The sequence below is a fragment of the Odontesthes bonariensis genome, chromosome 17, assembly GCF_027942865.1.
Source record: "Odontesthes bonariensis isolate fOdoBon6 chromosome 17, fOdoBon6.hap1, whole genome shotgun sequence".
In the NCBI taxonomy this organism is placed as follows: Eukaryota; Metazoa; Chordata; class Actinopteri; order Atheriniformes; family Atherinopsidae; genus Odontesthes; species Odontesthes bonariensis.
Window position 1 is genome coordinate 10,911,908 of NC_134522.1, and position 12,105 is coordinate 10,924,012.

The window sequence follows — 12,105 nt, forward strand, 5'->3', positions numbered from 1 at the left end:
GATTGTGGTCTCTGCATTTTGATCAGTGTCAGCATTTCTGCCTTTATGTTCTCTTAAAACGCTTTACATTAATCACTCGCGGATGGAGAAGCTTGAATGTTAAAGTCTCTCCTCCTACACAAGGCTGTGTCTCACCCTGATGTTGAACTGAAGGCTGGCAGTCAGAGTGGTTCTGATCAGCCACCTTTGTCTCTCGGAACACACTCAACAGTGGAAGGCACATGGAAATTTGATTATTCTTTTTACTCCATCAACACACACTTCTGTTCCCCTTTTTTTTTTATCTTTGTGTTCGATAAAACTGTTAGAAGCAACCTGTCCTTTTATCAGTTTACTGTATATTCTGTACCTGTGACACATGGAAGCACTTGGCACCTGTATGGTTGCTTTTTTTTTTTTTTTTTTTTTCAGCTTTGATAGATTCACTGATCATAAAATTTGCACCATATGGTGCATCCATTTGGATATGACATCCTCCGCTGTTGCTGTAATTAAACCCAGGTTTTTGGACACCCATTTTGCTTTACTGCAATGAAATCTCAAGTTGTTTTGATCTTTTTTGCTCGAATCATTGCTGTCTATGCACTGCATATGAATTTGCCATCTGATGGGGGAAAATTTGCCACTTAGCACTATTACCCTTCTTCCTTTTACTGTGGAACATTCAGACAGGAATCCTGGACTCTGAGCAACCTTTAACCTCTTGATTGAAGTAGTGCAGCTTAATGATTTTTGTCCGTTGGGGGTTTCCTTATTAAGGATGAGGTGTCAGCCTTCTACATGTCCCTTGGGAGGAAGTGAGGCCCCAGATTCAATTGCCTTCAACTGAGGCAAGGTCATTGCTACCAACAGGAACAGAGGCCACCAGCACCCTAACACCCAAACATGCTCTTCCCCTCCGCTTTCTACTTTTTTTATTTACTGCTTAGTGGGACACTTCCTGTTGCAGTCGCATTTATCTTTGCAACACTTGCCCCCCGGGCTTTTGATTTTTAAATGCTTATGCATGTGTGCACATAATAAAGATTTCACCTTGTTGTAGTATCATGTCCTGTTAGCAGTTTCAAACCCAAGTCATGACAACTGATGGCCAAACCTGGGGCCCCATAACCCTTTAGAAAAGATTCATATTAATGTTTCTCTTCCACCCAAAAGCTATTAAGTCCAAACTGCTATCTTGGGACAAAGAAAGAACATTCGATTAATTTTACTGGACGTCTCTCAGCCTTGATGTCTTCTGCAGAGTTAGTGCTGAAACCCAACACCTCTTTAGTTGTTCTCAAACCCCAGTGAACCACTAGCAATTCAGGATATACACACACAAACACACACACACATACATTAGCTGTATCCATAAAACATTGACTATACATTTCATAACAAATCACTTGGCCTCATCATGCCTACAGCAATGCGTTTTACCGTTACGTGGACATGAATCTGTCCTACAAATATGTAATGTAACACGACTTTAGATGGGACATTATAGCAAAAAATGTACACATACTACTTGACCTGGCTTCATTTGTATTTTTACAAGTCGGGTCAGATTAGTAATGCCTGTGGTGAGTGCAGGAAGTGATGCATTGTGAAAGCTGTAAGCTCGTTTCTCCCAGGGACACTTGTGTCAGTATACAGTCCCTTCAAAGAGCCCCAACTTGAGCTAAGCCCAAAAAAAGCTGCTGCCCTCTTGATTGTTGGTTAACTTGGTGTTTGTAAATAGACAGTGAGAGGGTAAAAATATACCTTCGTATGTTGTAAAAATGAAATGTTTTATAGCGTTGAAGCCACTGGATTATTTTTCAAGCTGAGCTGGCAGAGTGGAACAAAAGCTCGCCAGACATCTGTGGAGCCAGTCAGAGCCACTGTGACTGCATGATTAGCCTGCTAATAAACTGTAAGAAGAAATGTGTGATCTGGAAAACGCTCACACTGCCTTTGTGCTAAAGTTGCACTATGATTATGTGAATGGCTGAATGAGAAGCCAAAGCATCAGATGATTCCTTTCTCTTTATTCACAAATCCTTTAATCAGGTTTGATTATCTTTAATGTTTTAATATTCAATTTTATGTCAAGTGTGGCATTAATAAAGCTGCCTCCAGCTACTGTTTGACTGGTCCAATTATTTCAGTGTTTCCTTTGGGACTGAAATGAGTGAATTGATTTGTATGTTTGTTTGAGCTGCAGCAGAATAAAAGGAGACACTAACCACTTGCAGATCTCAGCTGTTGGTTGCCAAACACGTGCTGTTTTACTCCTTGCAAAGCAGTTTTTGGCTACTGGCACATCACATACGAGCAGAACTGCTGGCAGCGATGCAAGACCCTGTAAGCTGATATTTACAAGGACGAGAGCCAGGCCACCCTTCCTCTATTTACCTATAGCAAACACATTGCTCTGTAACCGTTTTATTCAGTCTAAACATAGCTAGTTAGTTTCTTAGACAGGCACTTAACCCTCAGAAAGAATGTGCATTCTATTGGAGCTCAGTCCCCTGCTGATTACTGTACCAAGTGACCCTTGAAGACTCTGAGCGTGGCTGCTTTGTGCATGTGAATTACTCATAAATTAAAGGAATGTGAAGGCAGGAAACAACCCAGGCTCAAGAATGCAAACTTTGCTCCGCTTGATAGAAATCAGTTGATAGCCCATGCACACTCCGAACAAATCTGGAGACTGGTGGTTGGTGGGGGGGTTGCAGATTTTATGCCTGCAGTATCCTCACAGACAAGTGCACTTAAATCATATCTGTCAAAGAAATTATTGCTGCCATGCGCTGTACAGGAAACAACATGTTTTGCCCAGGGGGTAAAAAAGACTCCAAGGCAAAGAGGAAAAAATGTTCGCACATCCCAGATAGACTGTTCTTTCCAGTCGGATAAGCATAGTGGTGCTTCTTTTTTTTTTTTTTATCCATTTTTTTGTTTGTCGTGCCTTATTTGATCTTCATAATACTTTTTTTTCAGAACTATGGAGTAGAAACGGATAACTTGAAGAATCTGGTTGTGAGGATGAGAGCTGCAACAAGTAGTCTACACATGGCTACGGCTGACCGCAGAAAGAGCCCAGCGTATGACGGCAGCAACTCCCGCAAGCCACCCAATGACTTCCTTACCTCTGTGGTGGAGCTGATTGGTGTTGCAAAGAGTCTCCTGGGTTGGCTGGACAGGTGATAACACTTCATCAGCACCACTTAATAGAGCAGATATCAGAAGGCTGTCAGTGGACCAATGCTTAAACTAGCTCCACATTAGCTTATTCATCAGTTTTGGTGTTTTTGTGTTTGCATAGTATTTCATGTAAACTGCAGATGGGATATAATTCTTCCTAAAGTGGTTATGATCATCTAGCAGATAAGCTTTTTTTTAGCCATTGCATGTCAGTTTTAAGCTATAAATGATATTAAAACAGACATGTAAGCTAATGTTAAGATAAGAGATTTGACTGGAGCTGGCAGGGTACCATGTGTCCTAATGTTGAATGGCTCTGAAACACTTTAGACCATAAAAGCAGAGCATATCTAGTACGTTACTAGGATTAGATAATTGCTGGCTGAAATGAAGCTTCTCTCTCTGTGGTAGGCTGGGCTAAAGTGATTGCATTGCATCATGATGTAAATGTTAGTTAACATGTGTAAGAGTTGTGATTTGCTTTTGTCAATCACCAGACTGAATATAAGATGATACCACAGCAAATCTGCTAATTTGTCACCTTTTTTTCAATGGGCTTTCTCTTTGTTGTTTCCTTACAGGACGCCTCTTACAGGAATCAGTGACTTCACAGCCACCAAGAACAAGATCATTCAGCTGTGTCTGGAGCTCACCACCACAGTTCAGCAGGTCTGCGCGCTACTTAATTCAACGTGTAGCTAGCCCCTCAGAAATAGCCTTTTCCACTCAGCACGTACCAGCCCAGGGGCACAGACATGCAGTATAAATTGTACGACAAGAGCGTTCTGGGAAATCTGGTCAGGCAGCCATGACATAAGCCTGAAGCCAGCAGTCTGAGCACATTATTGCAAAAGCTTGTGTTTTTCTTGGGATCTTTCCCCCCCTCATGCTGGCTAATGAGGAGACCCCCTCAGTGTGGGGACGTTTATTGGTAAACGTGGTTTTTGTGTTTCCAGTTTCATAAAACTCCACCACTGTTCTTTTAAAGGTGGCTGCCAACATTACCCGGGCTGCCGTTCTCTTTCAGCCACATGGTTCCTGTTTCTGCGTCTTCAAGATGCTTGCAGCGGGAGAACAAACTGTTTTAAAGTTGTGTGCACAGTAGGCTAAAGCGAGCTTAGAATCGTTAGATTTCACAACTTTATGCATTCCCAATAAATCTAAGTAGAGTTAGCTATCTTCCTCTCAGTTTCAAGCAACAAGTTGTTTCTCGTCATATTTACATATACATTTTACTCAAATTTCTTCATTATCATGAAAGTATGAAAGACTGCATGTACAGTCTTTAACTACCGGTAACTTATTTCTTTAAGCATTTTACACTACCAGTGAATTTGGCTGCTGGGACTCTAGGTGCCATCTTTTTTTTTTTTTAGTGGGTTATTGCATCAAAATAATTTCCTTTCCCAGAGTGCCCATTTCCCCACCAGAGTCTGGGATTTCAGCACCTCTTGTGATTTATTGTGGATGTCTCAGTCATGGTCGTCCAGTAGAAATGGGGGTATACATTTCCCACACTTCCATGAAAAGCACAGAGGTTATGGTGCAGAATGAACCCCTAATAGGTGCTGAAAGAGTCTCATACGACTCGAGCTATTAGTTTCCCCTCACAGAGCAGACAAGTTTGGTTCATTAATCTTGATCCAGCTCATAGCAATTGACTAATTCCATCATTCATGTGTCTAAACTATAATGCAGGTTTAAAAGAATCCTTGCTTCATTTCACATTTGTTTGGATCATTCATGTGGGCCAGCATACGGATCACCGGTTTAAAAAAATAGGTTGCAGAGGGGACTGCCTTTGTAATTAGTTTTATGATGGGGGAGGACAGCGTAAGGTTAGCTCAGGCGGTTCATGAACTTCAGCCAAGAATTAGTCTTTTCAGATCACACAATTTATATGTTGTGCCTGAATGAAGGCTGTGTGCACATACACAATTGAGCAAGGCCATAAAACTGTTAACACACCACCCATCTTGGCTGACCCATCAGAGTGGAGGTTGTTTTCTTTCAAATAATGTACTTTTCATGCCTCCCACTCCTACATTGTGGGATGATGTTAAGTTTATGTCTCTCTTTGTGGTAGAAGGTCTCTCTAATAACAGAAATTTATCTGATACATCCATCGGTAAGATCGCACTTTGAGATGAGACGAACATCAGGATGTCTGGGGGTCAGGGTTGAAATCTTGCAGTCTATGGCCATTATTTGCTTCTTGGTGTAAAGTCAGTCCAGATTGTCCAGCACTGTGGCAGCCCTCCTAATTCTCAGCCACTTCATTTTGGTCATTCAAAGCCAATCTGGTGGCAGATCAAAGGCCCAGCGAGCTGTACACACAGTCATCTGATCCACACTGGTTGTGGGATCAGGTCCATAATGTGAGGGATCAGTACAACCAGGGAATTGTCCCTCAGCCTCTTACAGTGCTTAGTTATGATCCAGCCCCTGTCTTTGGTTTTGGCGAAGATATGAAATTACTTTTGATATCACAAACAGATCTTGGAAGGATTATCTGTGCTTTTTTTTTTTTTTCTCACATGATTTGATACTTTGTAATAAGAGAAAAGTTCAATTCTCTGTAAATGTGGAATCTTGAGGGGGAGACATGCCAACTCACGTCTGCAGCTCATGATTATACTGTTTTGTTTCACGACTTCTAACTTTCAAAATAAGTATTTTTAGTTCATCACTCTTGGCCCAGTCCACTGCGTAGTCATCCAAACATGGGCCAGAAATATGTAGATGCTTGTTTACGTAAGCACTGCCAAATTCTTTCCGAAACCACCATATATTTTTGGCTGACATGAGAGAATTGTATGGAAACATTATTTTGGGACCAAAGTATGTCAAATGAAACCTATTATGATTTTTTTTTTTTTTCTATCTTTGGTTTTTTATTGAATTTTTGATTTTCCATCAAGAAGGGGAAACATGGCAAAGTCGAATGTGTAACAAATGCAGCTAAACACGGATGGAAAGGAATATTTGGGCATAATATTTATCCTGTTTTGATGTGAGACCATCCCTCAAGGCCACAGACAGTCAATCAAATCTCATCAGTGCAAACAAACCAACAGGATGATGAGTCAAGTGAGTTTGAAAACAGACGCTCCCCTTTAGTTCAGTGGAATGTGCAAGCTATGGAAATACAGAGAAACTTTTTCGACCCCCGTTTGCTGACTGCACAATGGATTTACAAAGAGCAACAGTGATGGCTTTGTACTTGGTGCGTGCCCATACATGCCACAACACCAGTTTTCTTTTATTTTTTTTTTATCGACCATAGCTTGTGCCCTGCGAGGCCTTTCAAGAAATAAGAGACCAGGTTAAGTAGACTTTTTTTGTGCTCTCTGGTTTTGATGGAAGACCTCCCTCGGGGCAGTCCTATCATAAAGTCAATTCCAAAATGTATTCCTCCAAATACATTTACAGCAAACTCCCACCCCTCTAACCATGGGCCCTTCCACCACCAGCAACACAGCTGTCAAGAGAGGCTGTTACCTCAGCTGCGTCAGAGCCGTGCTGGGACACACAGGCCGGACAGTCTCCGAGCTGAGTTTGCAGATTTCATCAGCGTTTTATTCTGCCATGGATCTGAGATCACAGTATTGTCTTGTTTCACTCCCAGAGACCCCTGCCTCCCTTAGCCCACCCACTTGAAACTGCTAAATGCCGCACTGCGTCTAAATATTTGCAGAAAACCAAAGCACTATCTGGGGGACCATTTTTTTTCTGAGCATGAGCACAAGTTTGATCCTTGCCATGTCATCTACATTCTTTCTATATGTGTTTAAGCCATATTTAAGTTGTAGCTCAGTAAACAGAACCACAAAAGTCATTATGCTATTATAGCATCCACAGAATTTAGCCAAAGCGGTCATTTAAGAATAAAAGCTGTTAATTTGTGGCTGCTTTCCATTTTTCTCCGGTCTCTTTGTGGGATTCTGATTATATCTTTTTTATCTTACCCCTATACTTTCACTCTCTCTTGCAGTTAAATAAACAACTTCTTCTTTTTGTTGTTTACTGCTCAAAAGTCTAATCTGTCATAATTGTCTCCCCTGCAACAGGACTGCAGTGTTTACGAGATGGAAGAAAAGATCCTTGAAGTTGTAAGTATGCTGTCTCTCTACTCCATATTTCACAAAACTAAACAAGACTCAGCAGTTCCTATTTAGCTGGAGAATGCTTGAACATTTTTTACATGGAGATTGTGTGACATGCTTTCAGCAACAAGGTCAGTTTTCGAGTGAAAAGAGTAGACGGATCTATAGGGTCGCCAACAGAGGAGGCGGCTCTAATACGCCCCAACCATCAATCAATGTTTCCTGTTGCTGACACTCTCCAGACTCTGTGGGTTTAAACTGGGCTTACTCTAGCGCTCCAGACAGCCCAAGTGTAGAATTGTCTTTGCCTCTCCCTTTGTTTCCTTTTCATTTCCCTGCACTTGCCTTGTTCTGTGTCTTCACTCCCTCTCTTTTGTCACCCGTTTCTTCCTCGCTTCAGCCTCTGCATGCATCGTCATTGCCATTTTCACCATAAAGTTGTCATTTTGTGGGTTCCACCATAAACTCAGCTCCACAGAAAGTATACTCCACTGGTTTGAAATGATGTTTGTGCCAAAGCTCCTCTCTAATGGTAGACAAATAGCAGTTTTTGTCCTTAAAGGAGCAAAGGACAAAGAAAGGGGTGTTTGCACAGAGCTGACTCCAGAGAGCGTCCATTGGTCCCTCCAGTTAATGGCACACTAAAAGTCCCTGTTAGCCCATTAAGCCTTGCAGTGAACGCCACCGTAGTAAGGCGTGTACATAGGGAGGAAAAAAACTGATAAAAGATAAGACCTCTGCAATGCAAACATCATGAGAAACGGTGCAACCTGACTATGTCCAACCTATTAAACCACATTAACCATGGGCTATTATAGGCATAACACTATATTAGAAGGTTTAGTGTCCCACTTATTGTGGTACCAGACTTGCTGAAGTCTGGTGCTTCTTACTATAATCACTGATGCATTTTGTTTTGCCTTTTCCTCTGCAGTCTAAGATTTTGAACAGTATCTGTGATCAGACCGTGAGAACCACATCTGACCCCCTAATGAGCCAGTCAGCTTGCTTGGAGGAAGTCCAGCTGACCAACATTAAGCCAGGCGAGGGTCTGGTGAGGAATGCTTATCAATATTTTTGTGTCCTCCCATTTGTTAAACCCAAAACTTGTTGTCTGCTTCTTGCATTTCTAGGCCAGGAATGCATGCAATGTGAATCCAGTTGTGGCCTTGCGTCTCTGTCATACATTTGTCTGCCTTTGGGAATATTGTGTTTATATCGGAGTGTTTGCTTTTTAACTCAGGGAATGTACATCAAGTCTACCTACGACGGGTTACATGTCATTACTGGAACTACAGAACACGTAAGTATGGCAGTATACACCCTGTAAGAACAAATTCAGCCCCTCTTCTTGCAAAAATTGATCAATGACTCTTATTCTTCATTAAAAGCTACTCATTTTGGTTTAAAAACACTCTTTCTCCTCTACCTGTTCTGTGGGATCTATGAGCTACAAAATCTTTACAAGTTGAGTTCTAATTATCCCTTAAGGGGATTGTTTGTCTCTTCACACTATTAACCAGCACACATCACAAATAGCCTCAAGAAAAAATAATTCCTACCTTTTACCCTCATTCAGACAGCTAGTCGGTGACTAATGCCACCAGCATCACTGCCAAAGTCGGATCCTCACATTTCCGATACTCTGATATGAATCAGCACCTGAATCATCCCAATTAATGACAAGTTAATCCTGTTTGGTATCAGTGATACATGAAAAACAATACAAAAACAAAACAATAATGATGATATTAATACTCTTGAAAACATGTTTTCTTGATACCTGCTGACTGAATACGACATATTTAAGGCAGACAGTAGTACAAAGTAAGCTTTGTGCAAGCAGAGATTTCTCAAATCAGTAATTTATCAGTCTTTAAACTTTTGTTTACATTTGTTGTTTAGTCTCCTGCAGACCTGACGAGAAAGATCCATGCTGGTGACGAGGTGATACAAGTTAATCAGCAGACAGTGGTGAGGAGCTCATTTTGTGCTACATATCTACAAGGTTGTAAGTTGAAATATGAATGAAGTGTGTAAGAGTCTTGTTTAATTTGTGTTCACATCCTGTTAATCAGGTGGGCTGGCAGCTGAAAAACCTTGTTTTCAAGCTGAGAGAAGACCCCAAAGGTGTGGTTCTACTACTGAAGAAGAGGCCCACAGGCCCAACTGGTTTCACCCCCGCCCCGCTTAAGAACATGCGCTGGAAGCCCCCTGTACCTCAGGTGCATGCTCGCACACACACTTCTTTCTTTACAAAAAGCCTGTGTATGAAGGCCTAATCATTGGCAGGCAATTATGAGCTTTTTGGTTCCAAAGCAGCAAGTTCAGACAGAGCTATGCTGAAAAGTGCTGCTGGCTGAATGGAATACACCATTGAGTTTTTCTTCATACATAACAAAAGAGGCAAACAAAGTCCCATGAGGCCATTCGGTCAAAGTCTGCTTAGCTTTTATCGGTCTTATCAGCTACAAATGACCCAGATGTTGCCATTAAAATAAATCATTGGGGCGTAAAACGGTGTACTTGGAGTCAACCTTGAACCTGACTTGAGTTTTAACCACATCTTTACACCTGAGTCTCCTAACAGACATCAGACTATGAACTTGGACTGTAAACTGAGACATCCGAGCTGAGGACCTGTCTCGTCATGCGTAGCCTGTTTTAGAACCCGAGAAGGCAAGATGAGACGATACTAGAGTTGGTTTCTCCGAAAACAAAGAGGCTCTGAACACAATGGTTGCCAATATTAACATGTACACCTGCGTCTTGTTTTAACAAGTACTCTAGGATATCAGAGTTGGCCACCTCGGTTTTTCTGTGACAATAACACTTCACAGCCAAAACAAACGAGACAAATCACATACCCTGATTCAAGAAGGAGCCGAAAAGGCTTTGCGGTACGATATAATTTGTAAACATGGGAACTATTTTTACAGGAAAATAAGGAAATGATTCACAAGATCCCAGATCCAATATTTAATTTGTCATTAATACATCATCTGCTACATTGTATTAACAGCTGTACCATTTTAGCTCTGAGACTTGCAGTGAATAGCAGTCAAATATTTAGTCAACATGGTGTTGTTGAGTGCTAGGAAACATAACTGTGGTAAACAAGTATTTGTCTCGCAGGCTATTTGGGGCTTCACTCACAATCTTTCCTTACCTCAAACAAGAAAATTTATTCTCAGAAACACACACGATCACAAAAGGTCTCACCACATTATGGTGAACTCCTCTCATTTTTCCAGCCAGTCATTTTTAGTCATAATTTGTGGATTTCAAAAGGCTGTAACCAGAAACTATAAGCAACAACTTAATTTGATTTCAACGGAGACTGGTGCCATACATGCCTTAAAGTGAGTTGGGCATATTAAGGGAGAGACCCTGCGGTCATAGAAAAGGCAGTGACTCATAACTGTGCTGTATCTTTATTTCAGAATAATTCCTCCATGATCAGAACTCAGTCCCCCTGCAGTTCGGCTAACGGATCAACCAAAAAGGAGAAGCCAGCTATCGTGGACTTGTACATTCCACCTCCTCCTCTTATGCCATACTCCCCACGGTGAGCCATCTGATAATTATTTTCTTTTTCAAAGCCTTTCATTTTATAAGTTTGCCTTTTATTCAGCATTTTGAGCTCTGACGAATAGAACGGTAAAGGTAAACCATGTCAAGACTAACAGAACTATCAGCAGTAAAGGTCATCTGCCCCCTGCTGTGAAAAAACTCGTCAACCTCTGCTGCGTTTCGCAACTCAGAAGTTTAAAGCTGGTGGATAAAGAGTGGGCAGCAGTCACGCTATCACCTCATCTCCCCGTCTTACCGTCTATTATCCTCTGCTTATCATCAGCCCACTCTGCTCCCCCCAGTCCTGCGGTTGTCCATAAGAAACAAGAGTTTAATTTTAACTGAATATGACCATTTCACTTCATACTGGAGGAACTGGATAAAAAAAAATAAAGTCTGCAAACTTGTCATTTTTGTTTTACGAGAATTAGTCTGAGGCCAGTAACATAACTTGCTTGCAAATCATTCTAATCGTGATATGCTGCTTTGTACTGTGATGCTGTGAAATGGCAGATTGAGCTGTGATTAATAAGTAAACATTTGTTCCTGCAGAGAGGTGAGAACAGACTCCTTCTCCAGCATTAGTAAAAGACCAAAGGGCTCTGAGTCACCCAACTCCTTCCTGGATCAGGAGAGCAGAAGACGCTGCACCATCGCAGATTATGACAAGCTGAGTGCTGGCTGCCACATCGAAGCCAATGTCATCGAGCCCAGAATGAGGGAACATAAGCCTTCCCGTGGTCAGTACCTTCTCATCGGGGTATCTCATGAATGTCCTGCTGATCAACACTGAGTCAGGATGTTCTTAAGATAATGCTATTTACCAATGCAAAACTCTTTTCTGAAGGTAAACCTCGGCCGCTGTCAATGCCAGCGGATACCTGTGTTGGAATTGTTGATCCTTACACCAGGCCCTGGGCACAGTGCAGAAAAGGTACGTATACATATATTTTTACAGGTTAAAAATGTCTAATTCCAAGGTATATCTTTATTTAATTATCTTCACTTAAATGGTTACATTGGTGGTTCCTTTAGTTTGCTTTTGAAAGTAGAAATGATACAAATTGTACAGTAATCATCTCAGTAGATCCAAATTGTTACTGACTGTCAAACCTGAATGGTTAACACTGAGAGTGTTTTGTTCCATGACTCACTTGTTCAACCTCAGTTTGTGTATCAAGTTATGAATATAAAATGACAGAGGTAAAAAATATGCAATGGCCACTGGCCAATATAGAGACCTCTCTATCTGAGA

General features: G+C 41.4%; 1 protein-coding gene across 1 annotated transcript in view; it reads left to right on the forward strand.

The window, feature by feature from the left end:
• LOC142366787 (connector enhancer of kinase suppressor of ras 3-like) overlaps window positions 1–12,105 on the forward strand; it is a 47,196-nt gene that overhangs the window by 16,971 nt on the left and 18,120 nt on the right. The window contains exons 3-12 of the mRNA XM_075448758.1: window positions 2,968–3,170; window positions 3,753–3,840; window positions 7,242–7,283; window positions 8,212–8,331; window positions 8,521–8,580; window positions 9,183–9,251; window positions 9,356–9,502; window positions 10,721–10,845; window positions 11,403–11,590; window positions 11,698–11,784. Of these exons, the coding sequence (XP_075304873.1) occupies window positions 2,968–3,170; window positions 3,753–3,840; window positions 7,242–7,283; window positions 8,212–8,331; window positions 8,521–8,580; window positions 9,183–9,251; window positions 9,356–9,502; window positions 10,721–10,845; window positions 11,403–11,590; window positions 11,698–11,784 (1,129 nt within the window). The remainder of the gene's footprint in view (window positions 1–2,967; window positions 3,171–3,752; window positions 3,841–7,241; window positions 7,284–8,211; window positions 8,332–8,520; window positions 8,581–9,182; window positions 9,252–9,355; window positions 9,503–10,720; window positions 10,846–11,402; window positions 11,591–11,697; window positions 11,785–12,105) is intronic.